This window comes from Lissotriton vulgaris, chromosome 12 (genome assembly GCF_964263255.1).
Source record: "Lissotriton vulgaris chromosome 12, aLisVul1.2, whole genome shotgun sequence".
Taxonomy (NCBI): Eukaryota; Metazoa; Chordata; class Amphibia; order Caudata; family Salamandridae; genus Lissotriton; species Lissotriton vulgaris.
Genome location: NC_141700.1, coordinates 600,534,039 through 600,551,492, shown reverse-complemented (window position 1 = coordinate 600,551,492; position 17,454 = coordinate 600,534,039). Strand labels below are relative to the sequence as shown.

Here is a 17,454-nt window from a genome sequence, read left to right as displayed (position 1 = left end):
CACAAACAGCCGATGCAAACAGTTCTGCCTAGCCGCTCTGTCTTATCGCTTGCCTGACTCACTCCAATCCTGAGGCTGACGCACAGATTTGAAAAACGTGACTTGGCGCGCTTGTCACGTGATACTTCGTCGCTACTAAGGGTCATGCCTCAAATGAGAACTAGTTCTGTTCGTACTTTCCCGCTGCACGTACACTTTAAGAGCGTCACTCGGCGTGCTTGTCACGTGATGTAAACTCTGTTGCTATGGACGGCTTCTCTATGGGAACTGGCCAGTGCGTCTGTTAAATGAGGGCTAAAGCTGTCTGGCTAACAGTCTAAGGTTGTATGTGTATGCTATTTAGCAGGGCCGCTGAATACCCCAGGAGCGAGCCACGGCGACAGCTTGACGATACGCATGTTTCTGGTGCCCTGGAGTGAACTCTTTTCAGCTCTGCAAGTTGTCCGTTTAGCCATAAACGTAAAGTCCGGGCAATGGCCTTGTATGAGGTTTACTCCCACCCACTGCTAGTGAAATACAGAAGCAGTGTATGCTCCAAAGCCACTGTTTTCCTGCTGGTGGTTCTCGCTCTGACATACATACCCCCTTTGTTGGTGGCTTACAGAAGCCAAGGTGAGTATCTACTGTTGTTATGTTTTCTCTCTGCCCCCCGGCCGCTCTCAGGTGTTGATAAATGTTGATCCATTTTAGGTTTTTGGCTGAAACAGAGCACCTACGAGGAACAACCTAATGTCAACTTCAACTACGAGATTTTGTTGATGGCCTTGACAGGCACCACTGGAAGTTATGTTGGTTGGAGCACTTTTTCAGCGTTCAACAATTTGCTGGGAGACAATCTGAGATTTCCGCTTGTTTCTGTAAGTTTCAGCTACCACGTTTTCAATATGTCTATGAGATATTTCCATGTTTTCGGTGTGCTTATGTGTGACATTTGATGCTGTTTGAGTGACACTTTATCGCAAATTGAACAAAGTAGTTATGCCCATGAAATAAAATTAGTATGACAAATTAACAAATTGGCACCATGTAAAGCCTTGAAAATGGTCATAAATCATCATTGAGTGCAAAGTGATCTCGGCTAAAGAGCCAGGACAGAATGAAGGCAGATTGTGACTGTTGGCCAGCTTGGACTTGCCCGAACCCCCCCCCCCCCCCCCCCCCCCCCGAATCACCTGCTCACGGGCGCACACAGTGGGACAAGCACAAGACACACATTATTTCAGTTAGTGCAAACTGTTCTGTTTAGTTTTGTTATTGCAAAATGTTAAAGCTATACATTTATTATCTGCTAAACAATTGTAATCTGCTACGTTAATAGCACAAAAGAAGTGAAACAAAACTACAATTCACAGAATGTGTAATGTTGTGAAATGGCTGCACCAGACCATGAATTTTACAGTGAAACCGTAAAGTTATTCATTACCAGTATCAATGATTCTCGTCAACTCAGACGGATGCAGTAAGCAAAGAAATTAGAAGATAATTTATATTGGAAAAATAGATTGAAGCGTCAGAGATAGAAGTCGTAGAAAGTACTGCTTTTATTAACCTGACCCCCCAGGATATTGCGGCATGGATTAGCAAATTTAGCTGCACAAATATAGAAATTTAGCGGTATTTTTGCAGCACTTTATTTTACTCATAATCATTAATTTTCATCATTAAAACAATGGAAACTGTTTTAGCAGAGTATTCCACTTTGAAATAGGCCCTGATGTGATGTCATTTCCTGTGTTGTCCCTTCCACTACCCCTAGCATTTTAGTGAATAGACACCCATGCTCTAGTTGACCATGTTACACCCTCACCTTCCATGTCCAATGTGCCTGTATTTAAAATATATCTTGATGCGTTGAGACAACCCATACTTTCATATAAAGCAACTTCTGAATTTGAAAGGTTTATTAAAAAGGGCTTTCTATTTTAGCTTTTACATATATTGTGAGCAAGAAATAAATATACTTAAAAGAAAATATTAGTTGCCTTTTCCTGACCATGTCTGACATACTCTCACATATATTTTAAAGAGTGCTTTTTAAATGTCGAATACAATTCAATAAACTATAAATAACATATTTTGTAATTATATTAATATAGCGCTTACTACCCCTAATGAGGCGTTTGAGGAGTCTTTAATAGAAGTAACCTTTTCTGCTGCATCATTTTGTATACCTTCATGAGTGGTATTCAGGCCTACAAAATGACGAACAGCCATTTCAAAAGCTTTCATTTTTAAGTCTTTAGTTCAGTGTCACAGCTTCAGGGGATGTTGTGGTGAATAACTAAAACGATTAGTAAAGTCAATAGATGCCAAATGTGAGAATTATTGCCTTTGCCAACGCATTTTGGATGTGCCTGCCATGTACTTTTGTGACTGAGGCTCTTACTCTATACAAGTTGAAAAAGGCTCAATGACAACAGTTTTGACTCTAAAATAAAATCTATTTATTTGCAGATTAAAAACAGTTCTGTAAGGTCGTAAAAGCAGGAACTAGTCAGTCAGAACAATTATGGGGTTACTCGCATTACCTACGCTTGTCTTTGAATATGCACAACTGTAATATGAAAGAACAGAAAGTAAGCAAGTCTTGGAAAATGCAAAATACATGTTTGTGAAATAAAACATAGCAGAGAGAGGCTTTGAAACAAATGTGCGCAAAAATACAAAATAAAGCAGGAATAGTGAGAGGAATTGAAATATTCACAAAAGTGGTAGTGGGGTGAGAGGGTACTGGAACAAGAGCATCTTCTTCATAAGATACAGAATCCTCTGCTTCCACTTGCGGATTATGAACTCAACGCTTTGCCTTAAAATCTGAGCAAGATTACATTCTCCAGGACAAGGTAAATAATGTGTGTTCCTGGTAAAGGCAACTTTTAGTATCTAATGCATTTTCGTTTGTTCGATAACTTTATTTCGGCCACCTCTGGCCATAAAGGCACATTAATACATTCATACAAACAACAGTCTAGTTAATAAATAGCATTAAATCATACAATAAGATCATAGATACTAAATTTTTCCAATTTAAAACTACGCATTAGCCATCCCTCGATAAGAACAGAATCAAGATTCTTTAAAAGTTATCGATATTAAACACTAAGTTAATAAATAATACAGATAACCAGATATATAAATGCCTTCATGGATTTCTTTTAGCAAACAGGCAAATATACAGATAATTATTTAAAAAAAACTCCTACGCTTATGCCACATCCCGTCCAAAAAACGCGAGACAGCATGTCCCGGGGCAGGGGAGCTGTCGAGGGGTGTATCGATTTCTATAGGTTGGCTCACAGGGGAGGATGTCAAGAGAGAAGCAGAGTCTTTAATTAGAGATCTCAAAGAGGGCTTTATTTTTATATAGCAGCGTCTTTGTCGACTCGTGATCCTTTCTCTCGCAAAGGCTGCAGGGTCAAAGGGTGGCTTCCTCGGTGAATCCAGCTTGCTTCAGACTAGACCACCGGGGCGGGTTCCGTCTTAGTTCCTCTCCGACTCCACAGCGTGTAAAGAGGAGAGAGAGAAACCGTGTCAGACGGCCATACAGTATTACAAGTTTCAGAAGGACCGGAGGGGTGAAGGAAACCTGTGCAGTAGTGTTTTCTATGCACGCAGTGAGGGAGGTGCACGTGAAGGAAAGGGAGGTTGGAGTGGAGTATTTAAAGCGCTAGTCCGGGGGTTGGATCTGGTTTCCTACTCAGCCCGCTACGCGGCCCGTACCTGTTGGAGCCACGCCCCTCCCGTGGGTGTGTGGCTGGACGACTCGTGGATCCGGTGGCCTCCTGGCTTCGGGTCTCGGTCTCCGCTTCCTGACTCTGGTCTACGCTCTTCTTCTCTTCCGTCTTCTCTGCTCGCCGGTTTCACTGCTCCTTTCTCCACCTGGGAAACGCTGTCCGCTGTTTCCGGGGCCGGGCAGTCTTTTGAAGTTCCTACGAGCGGGTTGATGGGCGGGGCTACGTCTTCCCAAGTCGGAAAATTAAAGGGACCGCTGTCCTCCGGCCAGTATACTTCTCGCTCCTCGGTCCACGAGGGTTCAGGCGGCTGTTGAGAAGCAAAGGCATGGGGTAACAGGGGAGTGGAGTCCCACCAGTCACTGTGTTGTTCCCCTACCGGCAGCCTCACCCCGTCACACAGCAAAAACAATAGGGGGATGGGTATCGTACTTTAAAATCCTAAAAGCTTGAAAACAGTGTCTAAATCCTAGGTTTCTACAAATTGGGATTACCCATTGTTTGCGGGATGCATGATAAGCAGGGCAAAGGAAAAACACATGAATTTCGGACTCTATCTTATGTTTGCACGCCGGGCATTCATAATTCTTTTCATTGTCCCATTTACTAGTGAACGACATAAGGGAGAGAGTCCCCAATCCGAATTGCATGTATAATTTCCTGGCCAGGGGAGGGTAAATCAGTTCTAGAAACTCTTCTTTTTTTATATTCCGCTTTCACTTGGAGAAACTCTGTTGTCAAGTGACCAGCAGTGGAACTTACTAGAAGGGTTGACAAGTTATGGTACGTATAATGTCGCACCAGGTCTACTCTGGTTGTTAATGGGCACGCTATATCCGGTGCTTCCCAAAGGTCCTGCCTTCCTATTCTGGTACTAAGTGCCCTTATATGGCTAAGCCAAGGGATTTTCTTACTGCTCAGGATTGGCAAAACCTCCCTGAATTTGTCTCCATAGGGAGACAGCTCTGGTATTACCCATAACCTTCACCAATACATGAGGGGCCTTAAAGCAATCTCTTCATCAATGGGTAATAACCCTAAATCCATGTGGAGGGAAACTAAAGGTGTGCTAGGCGGGAGTCCCACCAAATTCCTCATGAACGAATGCTCTACCTTCATAAGGTTGAAGGGCCTACAATGCCCCCACAATTCAGCTCCATAGGGGGTGGCCCCTCTAGCCTGTACTTTATAGATTTCAATGATAGAGGCAGCTGGCTTAAACGTGGCCAGTCTGTACATTTTCATTATTCCCCCCGCTGTTTGGGTTAACTTTAGGGTTGCCCTGGCCAACTGGGTATCCCACTCCAGCTGTTCCGATAAAGTGATACCCAAATACTCGAAAGTCTTCACTCTCTCCTGGGGAGTGCCGTCTAACGATGGATTTGGACGAGTGGTCCTGAGGGGGTTGAAGATCATAAATTTGGTTTTAGATAGATTGATCTTCAAGCCTCTCAAGATACAAAAATCAGCGAAGCCATCCAGAGTGCGTTGGATACCCGTTGATGTTTTGGACAACAACAAAGTGTCGTCCGCGAACATCAACGCAGGCACCCTCCCCGAGACTAACCTTGGAGCATCACTGTCTCTAACACCAAGTAGATGGTCAATAAGCCCATTGATGTAAAGACAGAATAGAGTGGGGGCCAGGACACACCCCTGGCGAACCCCTTGCTTCACTAGAAAACGTGCTGACAGTTCTCCATATTTCCTGCACCTAACTTGGGCGTAAGTCTCCCTGTGCATTTTCAGTTTAGATACAGGACTTTGCTAAATGTGCACATTAATTGCTGTATTTTCACAAAAGTGCCGATTTTGCAGCAAACCGCGAAATCCTGGAGGGTCTGATTAACCTGCAAGGAAGAGCAGGGTCGTTAGCCACATCACTATGTCAATAGTGATAGCAGAACATGTCTTAATGTAATCATGCCATTACCCTCACTCGGCACCTATATCCTTTGAGCAATTATTCTGCTCAGTTGATTGCAGCCCTGCCATGTGCCACACGTTTGTGTGATAGTATGCAACTCTGGTGGGAATGCAGTGACATACCTATAATGCTTTATTCTAACACGGGATACGTAGCACTCAGCATGGCTGCGTATATATTGCGTAATTGCAAGGATATGTTGTTTTATCACTGTGGTATACTTGATATCCTTAAACAAATTGGTGGCTGTGAGCTGTTTTGAACCACAAATGTAGCACCAAATAGATAAAGGCATGGACCTTCTCAAAACCAACAATTATAGCAAAGCACTCCTTTTTGAGGTCTGTCTCTGTGTAGTAACCTATGACTAATAAAGACCAAAGGATGCTCTTGGGACTTGCAATTAAGTTAAGCCTGAGACATCCGTTTGTACAGTGAATGGTTGACTAGTAAGGGGCCCTCAGTATAGGTGCACTGCTTAGGGCCTTCTTCAGTTCCACAAAAACCTTCAGGCAATTATTAGTCCAGTCACCCCCCTGGGCTGTTTCTTAGATGCAATAGCCATCTTGCCCCCATTGTTAGCTGTAAAGTTCCTATAGTAACACATAAGTCCTAAGAAGTTGCCACCTCAGTCTGTGTTGTGGGCACATTCCACTCTAGGACTGGTGGAACATTAGCATCTGAAGGGTGATTACCCCCACCCTCCCCATTCCACACCAGGTGCCCAAGGTAGACTCAATGGACTGTCCCACTTCGCTGCCCTGATGGTCAGTTTCAACTCCTGTAATCTGACTAAAACATTTCTAGGTGATTCAAGTACGCTTTTCATGAATTGCTAAGCACATCAATGCCTTTCAGGTAGGTCATTCTAAACTCTTCTAGGCCTGATAGACCATGGCTCACCAGGCACTGGAAAGTGGCATGTGCATTTGTCAGCCTAACGGGCATTACTTTGATATAGAAAACCCCTTTTGCATAGACACCGCGGTCTTATCCTTGGCACTAGGCAATAAAGCTTTATCTAGCATTCCCTGGTCAGATCAGTGGTTCAAGTGGTGGTGCAAGTTTGTAGATGTTGCATGGGCACCAGCACTACTGGACTTGCCTGACGGCTATGAAAATTCTCGATAACTCACAATTCCACCCCCATGGCCACCTCTAAGTTGATACATGTCTGGATCTGGTCCGATATGCTGTAAGTCTTGGTTTTAACAGGAAGACAATCTTCTTTGTCAATCTCAGGAACACGGGCAGATGTTTAACTTGGAGTCAGTGAGAACAGGTGGGAGAACTGAATCAAAACCGATCAACCTTTCTCCGGTCATTACCTCTGGAGCATGCTGTTCTGTTTCCACAGATCCATCCCTCGTGTCACTAAGTAGTAAGTCGGGTAGAAACTCCCCATCCTGCTCAGATTTCTCTGCGATAGTCACTGTAATCTCTCCGGAGGTACTGCTTGTACCGGTTCATATGCCCTTTGGAATTTCGTGTTGTACCTTTGTCCACCTAGTAGGTCAAATCCCACAATTTGTGCACTACCTTTTATGACCCATCTCACCTATATTTCAAAGCACTTGGACAATTGAGATTTAGCACCAATACCTCTTTACCTTCCTGGTAACTATTTAGCATCACTTTCTGGTTATACCATTTCTTCATCAGCCCTTTGCCTGGCAGAAGGGTGTGCTCGCCTCACTCGTACTGTGCTATCAGCTTCCTGAGCCCAATCCATCTACGCAAGCCTTTTAGTTGTTGGAGTGAGTTAACCCCACCAAGATACCCCCGCTTTAATATATGTTTTTCCTTTTTCTGTCTGAAAGGGGTACCTCTCCCTAAACACCCCTTTAAAAAAATTATATTATTTACCTCTACCCACCCCAGAACCCTTAAAACTTCTTGCTACTACCTGCCTCTGAACCCTAAAACCCCTTACAAACCCATACCCGCCTCTGAACCCTCATTACTCCTTTACAACCCATAACCTAACGCATCATTTTTAATTCTCCTTTAAAATCCTTATCAGCCTGAACCCTTACCCATTTTATAGCCCTTAGTTCCCCTCCTTTAAAAACGAAAATAAAAAAATTACAAAATATTTATGGCAGTTAAAAAAAAAAAATACTCACATGCGATGTAAAATACAGTGGAGTAAAGATCACGGTGTAAAGACAGTACACTCAGCAGAGGTTGCTGCCTGCTCCTGACTCTGGATTCTTCACCTTTTGGATGGGCTCGTGTTATCCAGCATTTCTGCACTGTGTGGCTCAACGGGTTCGGACTGCGAGGACCAGCAGCCCGGTAACATCGTTCAGCTGCGGTCCTCTTCCCGCCCCCTGCCTGACTAATTGAGAGAGTACTTTACCTCTCGCGGCCCCCGCTTCGCGGGAGCCGCTCGCAGAGGTTGCTGCCTGCTCCTGACTCTGGATTCTTCACCTTTTGGCTGGGCTTGTGTTTTCCGGCATTTCTGCACTGTGAGGCTCAACGGGTTGGGACTGCGAGGACCAGCAGCCCGGTAACATCATTCAGCTGCGGTCCTCTTCCCGCCCCCTGCCTGACTAATTGGGAGAGTACTTTACCTCTTGCGGCCCCCGCTTCGCCGGAGCCGCTCGCAGAGGTTGCTGCCTGCTCCTGACTCTGGATTCTTCACCTTTTGGCTGGGCTCGTGTTTTCCGGCATTTCTGCACTGTGAGGCTCAACGGGTTGGGCCTGCGAGGACTAGCAGCCCGGTAACATCGTTCAGCTGCGGTCCTCTTCCCGCCCACTGCTTGCCTGTATATAATTGGACCACAATCCCGGTACGCGCGTGGGTGCGCGCCGGGTTAAGCCCGGGACAAGGGCGGGACCGTCTGGGACCGTCTGTGGCCGGGCTGGGCCACCCCCCTAAGATCTTGACTAATATTCTGTCCCATTCTCAGGTGTGTTAGTAGTTTTGTTAACCATTACGGGTCAAATTGTTGTTGTGTGTACAAACTCCGTACAAGTCTATCCATTAACTAGAGTCTTGTTTTACCAACATGGCTGCTCAGTCGGATAAAGGGGGTAAGACCGGCCTGAAACTAACCAGTGGAAGTCTAATGGGAACTTTAGATAATTACATCACTCGGGTTGCAGCTGTTCTGGATCAAGAAATAGTTGATGCTGAAAAAAGACTGTCAACCGAAATTTTTGGGCCTAATCCAGCACTGCACTACCCCAGAGAATCGAATAAGCCAACGTTTAAGTGACCTGGGTCTCCCACAGACTAGTATAGAGTTGGATTCGCACAGTAATATTTCCTTGGGAAATAGCTCTCAAAATTCACAGACAGGTAGAGATACTCAGGTGTTAACTGTTCCCTCTGTAACTCCTCCCCCGATTATTCCTGTATGTCATATAGTTGATTCTTCACTTCCATGCAACTTAGCTACAGGCAAAAGAAAGCGAGGGGGAGGTGTACAGAAAGGTAAAAGAACAAAAATCCCAAAGTTAATGGATAAAGGGGGTAAATCTCAGGGCTCCCCGACTCATATGCAGCCGGTTACTTCAGTGCAACCCCACTTGATGTTTAAGCCAACAGTCGTTGCACAAGGGGATGGGGTTTTGCTGGGGCAGTTAGAACACACAATTAGATCCCTGATACTGCCTTTAATAGAGAGACTGAAAATAATCACTGTTAGTTTTGGCAAGTTGGAACACGTCGCCATCAATAATTCAAATATGCTAAACTCTATATCTGCTAATAAGAAGGTGGGAGCTGATCTTAAACAAGCAGTCGAACGGGAAGTTCACAACAATTCCCAATTAACATCACCTTGCAAAACTGCCCCCCATATAGCAAATAGGCCTATGATAAACAGTGTTAACAGAGTAACTGACCAGAGGGGTTGTGATCTGGGCACCGAGGTATGCAAGTGCCTCACAGGGAATCTCCAGCCCCAACATGAAGTCGCTGCTCAGCTAGCTAAACCAGCCATGGGCCCCATCTACTCTAATAAGTCGGCTAATGCCATAGACAACCTACCTATAACATAATTATGGCCCGCCGAGTTGCATGGCTGGGAAGTTCTAGGAAAAACCGAGAGGGTGACTGCATAGTTATACATTTTATTAGTCCACAACCAGCGGCTAGGATCCTTAGGGAATCAGAGCGAAGTACAAATGGACAGGGGATATAAATCCTGCCTTTGGGGTCTTTTACAGACCCAGAAATCAGGGTAGATTTAACCACTGGAACCCCATGAATAAGATGTCTGTAAACCATTTTCGCCTTCCTTTGGGAACAGGAGGGTGGAATACAATACCCATGAAAATAAATAGAACTTGGTATAGTGGAGACCCAGGACATATTTCAGACGTTGAGGTTACAAATAGATTCAACATCCTCTCAGGCCTCAATGAATGCGACTGACTGCGTAATAAGAAAGTTAGCAGCCACTCTCATGAAGATTTTAATCCCCTTCCTGCTTACTCTTCACGTGGGGTTGACACAACAATTGGAAACAGCTATCCTGTTGCAGTCATTGGTAACAAAACTGCTTCCCCTACGCCCCCAGTAGGTATCCCATTAGGACTTTCCTATGGTGTGAGGGACGGTGTGGGAAAACTAGTTTTGTGGAACATAGCTGGCATGCACCTTAAACAGGAATCGCAGGATTGGTTAAAATTCATTAACACCTTCGACGTGTGTATTTTTCAAGAGAAGTGGTTGTGCGAACCCTCCTTCACCCTGGGGTATTTGAATTGCTCGGTCCCAGCAACGAAAGGCCCTAAGGGTCGCTCTATGGGTGGCATGACTATCTGGGTCAGGCAAAGCATGTCGCTATCCATCAAGGTGGTCGAAGTTGGAAGTAAAGATATTCAACATATTAAAGTGGATTTGGGCTCTTTAGGCTGGCTTGACATTTATAATGTCTATGCCAGAGGCAGCAAGGGGGGGGGGGGTCAGAGGTTTTACCGGCCTTGGCCCACCTCCTCGAAACCCATTCGCCGGACAATAATATTATCATAGCCGTTGACCTGAACCGCACTTTTGAACCTTTGGCCATTTGCGACGACTTTGCATGGGAGGAAGAGGACAGGCAATGGGGGGTCCCCAAATTAGAACTGAACCCTGTCACTCGATGGTCTAAAGATATCGTCCATCTAAATGCCATTTGCCTCGAAAGGGGCTTAAGGCCACTAAACGGGAGGACCAAGAGTGACAGGGCGAGGGCATGTACCTTTGATAATGGGCGAAACAAGAGTAGAATAGATTACATCCTGTGCAGCCTGAGACTCTGGAAACTGGTGTGTGATATGGAAGCCAAACGGAGGATTGAAAGTGACCATAACCCGTTGTGTGTTGAGCATAAATGGTGGATACCCGATAATGAAACCGTGACTTTAGGGAGGGATAGTGCCCCCTTGGTTGTCTTTACAAATGACATGCGTAGACTAAAATGGCCTGTTAACAACCAACGGTCTATGGATTTTATTAAGGTTGAGGCGGCTAAAGCGATAATGGCCATGAAGCAGGTTAATACAAGCATTCCATGTTTAAATACAGTAACGGAAATCCATGATAATTGTTTTTCCGAAATTAGGAACCATTTTCTGAAATCAGTCAAGGGGATTAGTAGGATAACTATTAAGCCAGCAAAGTGGTATAATTTCCAGTGTAGGAATGCCCGTCTGGCTTTAGGCTCCGCAATTAAGAGGAGAGATTTGATGGCTATTCGCATTGCTAGAAAGCTTATAAGGATAGCATATTTGCAGCCAAGAAAATGTGGGACGAGCTCCACTGGAACGAGCTAAAGTATGCGAGTGAGAAGAAAGACTCCAGGCTTTTTTGGAACATCGTAAAATGGGGTAGGGGTGGAGACCTGATCCTCCAGAAAATAATGTTTCGGAGGAGGACTGGGTTAACTACTTTAAGCCCCAGTACGCTGAAACGCAAGTCGCTAGGGAGATGGCTGGGTTTAGGCCGTTTACATTAAAGACATTTCCTTTAGTAAGAATGAAGTAATGGTGGCCCTCAGGTCAGTGACTAGTGGCAGAGCCCCAGGCCTGGACGGAGTCCCGGCGGATCTCTTCACCAATGACAAAGAGCTGTGGTGTAAATATATCTTCCTTCTCGTTAATGCAATGGCACAGGGTGCTCCTGTACCGACATCCTGGCAAGGTGCAATCATAATACCTGTATACAAGAAGGGAGATTGATCCAAACCCGGTAATTATAGGCCTATAAGCCTAATTGACACCATCCAAAAGGTGGTGGGGAGGATGGTTGTCAATAAGCTTCTGACTTGGGTGGAGGAGAACAATGTCCTGTCTCCGTTCCAGGGCGGGTTTCGGAAGTGCACTAGTACGATGGACCAGGTATTCCGAATTACCTTGCTGCAGTGGCGAACTGTGTTGCTGGGCGAGGGCAGCCTGTACGCGGCTTTTGTCGACCTGCGGGCTGCCTTCGACCTGGTACCAAGGACTAAACTGTGGTCGGTACTGAGGAACCTGGGTCTACCGGAAGATCTACTGACCATGATAATGCGACTGCACACAGCAAATTATGCCAAGATCCAGTGGTGGGGGCAAGGAGTAGTCACCACAGACTTCCCGGTGTAGCGGGGAGTCCGGCAAGGATGCTCAATGGCCCCCACACTTTTTCCCTGTTTGTTAATGGTGTAGTAACTCGCATGTTGTCTGCTAACGTGGATGCCCCCTCTTTGGCTGGTACTAAGATACCGATTTTAATGTTTGCAGACGATACCCTTATTTTATCTAAGACTCCAAGCGGTCTGCAGCGTGTATTACTCATCTTTGATAACTTTTGTGGGGAGCATGGCTTAGAAGTCAACGTGGCGAAAACCAAACTAATGGCCTTTAACCCCCATCGAGGATTTAGATCAAAGCTGAGTATGAACGATCGCCCTCTAGAGATAGTGAAAGCCTTTATGTATATAGGTATTTTTTTTATAGCAGATGATTTTAAATGGTCTCAGCACATAAATGTTGCAGTCTTAAGGCATAGACAATTGGCCGTGGCTCTTGGCTCAGAGCACAGAAAATCTAGGACTAAACCAGTTAAGCCAGCTCTGAAGGTCTACGAGGCCAAGGCCCTTGGCTCTGCACTATATGGTGCCGAGTTGTGGGGCTTCGAGAAGCTTGGGCTGTTACAAATATCAGTACACTCAATCGCACAGTCCGCCCCATCCTTATGAGGCGACTCCTCTAATCAAGGTGTGTGGTCTCTCCAATGGTTGTCCAAACAGAAGCTCAAGTAGGCTAAATCTCACTCTCTTCAGTGGAATCGCATGCTAAGCAAATAAGAGACCTGGCAGGAGAAGATTCCATTTCCTCCTGAGGTTCTCTAGGAAGAGTTCCCATCACTCTCTTCATTGTCTTGTTCAACCTCTCCGCCATGTCATGGTTTGAGACTGGCTTGGAGAAGTGTAAGTCACACCTGCTTGCTCCCGTACTTTTCCTATGTAAAAGGAGATGAAATTGGTTCTTTGGTTGCAAATCATTATTCAGTGTTACCTTAGGGATATATTGTGATATCAGGGGTGTAGAATTTAATAAAATACTTAATTGTCCACGGGGCAGGTTGCTTCATAAATGTACGTGTCCCTTTGATGCCATGTAGTGCAGCGACAAATTATGGCAGCAATCTCATTATATAAAAGCTCTGATATAAGCCTTTCTGATTATCTTAAGGCTCATAATACCGTAGGGTATAAATTCTAGCAATTTCCTTATTTTGCCACCTTTCCGCAAATCTACATACTTGGGGCTGAAGGTAGCGTTAAGCAATAGTTCCATGATTGGAAGTTCCTTTTTAGGTCGAGCAGACAGAGTCTGCGCAGAGACCTATTGTTGGCCGTATTTGGGAATGTGGACACGAGAGGGGCACGAGCGCAGATTTCACCTCGTGGGCGCGCACGGCGCCGTGCCCCTCTCGTGCCTCATATTCCCATGCGCGAACACACTCACACAGCCACACTCACGCATGCGCACATACACAGCCACACGCATACACACACTGCATACACACGCGCACACACACACTGCATACACACACGCACCCCCCCGTCGCCGCCGCACCTACACACACACACACTAGCGCACCTACACACACACAGAGACCCCCCCACACACACCAGCGCACCTACACGCACGCACGCACACATACAGAGACCCCCCTCTCCCCCCGCCGCCACCGCACACATACACACACACACAAGCGCACCCCCCTTACAACTAAGCCCCACTTACTGCCATTCGGGACTTCTGTAGCCGGCGCTCTCCCTCGGGCATGAGAGCCCTGCTCTCAGGCACTCCGTGGGCGCGTGCGCGGGACTTCCGAAGACGGAAGTTCCACCCAAAGGAACTGGCTCAAACGCGCATGCACAGTGACCAGACGCTCCAGCCAAAGCAGCTCTGCGCCTCCACGCACCTGGCCCATACAAAACTTTGTGTTTTTAACTTCTGCACATCTAGATGATCTTTCTTCATAGCGAACCCTCTTGTCGCCTTAACCACCCATTATTGTTCATAAAGTTGCCGAACGAGTATTTTTGGAGGCGATCTCTGAAGAGTCGCTTCCTGCTCTGCGTACCTCCGGCGGCAGCCACCCGGCCTCCTCAGGAGGGTGACCAGAGTGTAAGTAAACTCGAAGTGGAGTTAAGCGGGAGGGGTGCCAGAACAGAACCCGCGTGCCACCCTGGCCCAGGACATTTAATTAGAACACTGACTTTCTGCTAATACGGAAATCGTGGAGGGATTTTCAGTCCGTCTTATGCTGTTATGTTGACGACGGGCTAATCGGCTGTAACCACGTGTGTGTATTTTGATAATTCCACTTTCCTCCTGTGATCTACTTACAGTTAAGGCTCCCGGTGTTATTGTATATTTATTTCTTTTTAACATTTCCTTGTATATATATATATATATATATATATATATATATATATATATATATATATATATATATATTTTTCCTCAATTTAGCTTTTGTTATACGGTTTGATTTTTGATGCCTGAAAATAAAATCCTGTAACTGTTTTTCGCATTTATTGGTACATAAAATGTATTCTCACACATGAATTTGTATGCGGATTAATGAGCCATTTTACAAAACCAACAATACAGTTTTGTTACTGGGTTGTTTAAATGATAATGCGATGTTTATTTGTGTTAAATCCCTTTGGCTGAACATCCGTTTATAAACGTGGGTATTTCCGGAAATTTGGCTCTTTCTCTGCTGTCAGTATGCCTCTGTACAGAGAGAGCTCAGTGACAAAGTGTCTATAGCTAACCTAAATACATGGTTCCCGGTTGTTCCATTTTTATAAAGAAATACCCACGGGAAATTATTTCACATTTGGAATATTTGTAAAAATTAGTAAAACTGAAAATTTGCAGTCTTAATTGTACTAGAAATATCAAAGATAACAGGCTGGGGTATCAATTATCTATTTTCCAACCTGTGGCCTGGTAATTGTTGTGTTTTAGACTGGGTGGGTGTGGTACGCTGGTCATCCCATGGCGAATATGAGCCCTTTAGCAAGTTCATTTCAGATTATTTACCTGTCAAGAATGAGGTCGCCTAATCCATCCTTCAGGAAACGGGGAGTGGTGCCTTCAGAGAGCCCTAAGGCAGAATGTTTTTTTTTAGTCATTTGTAAAGCGCTGGCATTTGACACAGTTACTTCATAGCACTAGATGTTTCAGAGTCCGTTTTCGAATCGCCATCTCAAGCGGAGTCATCAGAAGTAGGTATCCTACAAGCCTGTGTGGATATTTTTTTGTGAATAAGTTGCCCGGATCAAGGTTCTACAAAAACCACTGTACTCCTGAGGGAGTGGCGGTCCCTCCAGCATCTCACTGGTAGGTTGTGTGGTATGGGTAGCTGCTCAATTAATGACTTTGGGAAAGTGAGCAGAGAATTGCCCAGTTTTCAAATGTGGGTGGTAGCATTTTTAGATAGTCACCAGTCAGGTTACTGAGACATATACATGTCTTGATGGGTCTGTCGGAGGTATTCTCCTTTTAGTGGAGCTGCTTGAGCACTGGTGCATTCAGTATTAGTAATATCCCTTATGTACAGCGCTTAGTAAGGATAAAAGGTGTATATTAAGTGCTACATAACAATATTATTCCTTTTAAATTGGTTTATAGACTTTGATCACATCAGGAGTGTACTGTTACAGCGTCCCATTTATGGACTGTACATAACCTGAAACTGGAGTTTAGCTCAGACCACTGCAATAATTCAACAATCTTGTATGTGTCTTCACTGTAATGCACAGCTGTTTGACATGTCAGGATCCTGCGAAAGGGTATTGAAAGGGGTAGCAGACAGACAGAAAAAATTAGTCACCGCAAGTGACTCACAACAGAACCTGCACCCTCCCACCCGGAGAACTTCCATCAACCAGTCACACCAGTGAAAAAGTCATTACCTTCACTGTGCAGTTCTCATATCTTAAAATGCAAACGCAAAGGCATTTTGCCTTTTCAAGCAGCTGAAGTGATCACTCAGACGAGGTATTGAATAAATGGCGCCTCCTTCCTTAAAAAAAAATATATATATACCACTTCTGCAAATGCAATCCATCTGTTCTCGATGAGGTGGTCTCTGAGCAAGATCCTGGCCCAGGATCTGTTCTTTTCTCATGCCAGTTCTCACAGTAGGGGAGGTGGGGCTGCAACAATGGACAGCCCTCTGATTATTCTCAAAACCTGAAAAACGCCTACTACAATGGGCTTTGCACTGGGTGCCTTGTACTTTTGACTGGACTTTCTCTACTGCAGTTGTGTTCTTTGAGTGTTTGTGAGCCGCCCAGCACCGCTGCTCCTCTCTGGTGAGGCCCCTTGCAGACGGCTGCACCCAGACGCCCGGGGGTGTATTGCTCGCCCCTCCCCTTCGCAGGCCTCGTTATAATTAATGAAAGCTGCAAGCGCGCTTGAGACTTGAAATTATTCAATTATCTCGACCCCGACGGGTGATTTGAGGACGAAGGCCGCTTTCTGGTTGCTTTGCAATAATATCGTTTTACCCGAAGGCTCCTCCTTTTATAATAAGCAGGTGCTGAATTGTGTTACTTGCTCCAAAATGCTTTTGTGAGCCCAAAGTCGTCTTGGTAAGGGGAAAGGATGCCCTCGCCTCTTTTTATTCTGTTAACTTCTCTGCTATATCTAGGGCTTTCGAAACAGTTTTTCGTAACCCGCTAAAAAAACAGCTTGTGCTGCCAGTTCCAATAAAGTCTTCACCAGCCCCGAGAAGCTAGCAAAGTTACTCCTCTCTGGAATAGTAGGGGTGGACAATCACAAGTCTAGAAGCAAAGTGAAAGGAGTAAACTAACTGTCAGCAGCACTGGTTCTCTTAGTTGAGGTGGCATCTGCATCGTTTTGTTCTGCGGGTGCAAGTTTAGGGCTCAAATATTAATGTGAAGCTTTTTCATTAAATAGTTGGTTTAATAACCACATATTGGTGCATGTGCAATAGTGAGTGCCTTAAAACCGATTATCAACTCTACTGGTAACCAACCGATGAAGACTGTGAAGGGCTATTGACACACACTATTTTTGCCCCATTATCAAGAGCTCCTGCGGGTTAAATGTATTTGTTTCAGTCATAATTGACTTACATTGTTGGATTTTCAGCCATGGTTGTTTTGGCAGTGGTAGAACAGTGGACCTGAACAACCACACACACACAACCACACACACAACCCCAAACACAACACACACAACCCCAAACACAACACACACACACACACACACAACCCCACACACACAACACACACAACCCCAAACACACACAACCCCAAACACACA

The 17,454-nt window shown here is 45.2% G+C and overlaps 1 protein-coding gene across 2 annotated transcripts in view; it reads left to right on the top strand.

Annotated features, from left to right (window-relative positions):
- Nucleotides 1-218: 218 nt before the first annotated feature.
- Nucleotides 219-17,454, top strand: part of TMEM231 (transmembrane protein 231) — a 183,478-nt gene continuing 166,242 nt past the window's right edge. For both annotated transcript variants that reach the window (XM_086945467.1, XM_086945466.1), the window contains exons 1-2: nt 219-612; nt 691-857. In XM_086945467.1, the coding sequence (XP_086801593.1) occupies nt 474-612; nt 691-857 (306 nt within the window). In that variant the 5' untranslated portion in view covers nt 219-473. The remainder of the gene's footprint in view (nt 613-690; nt 858-17,454) is intronic.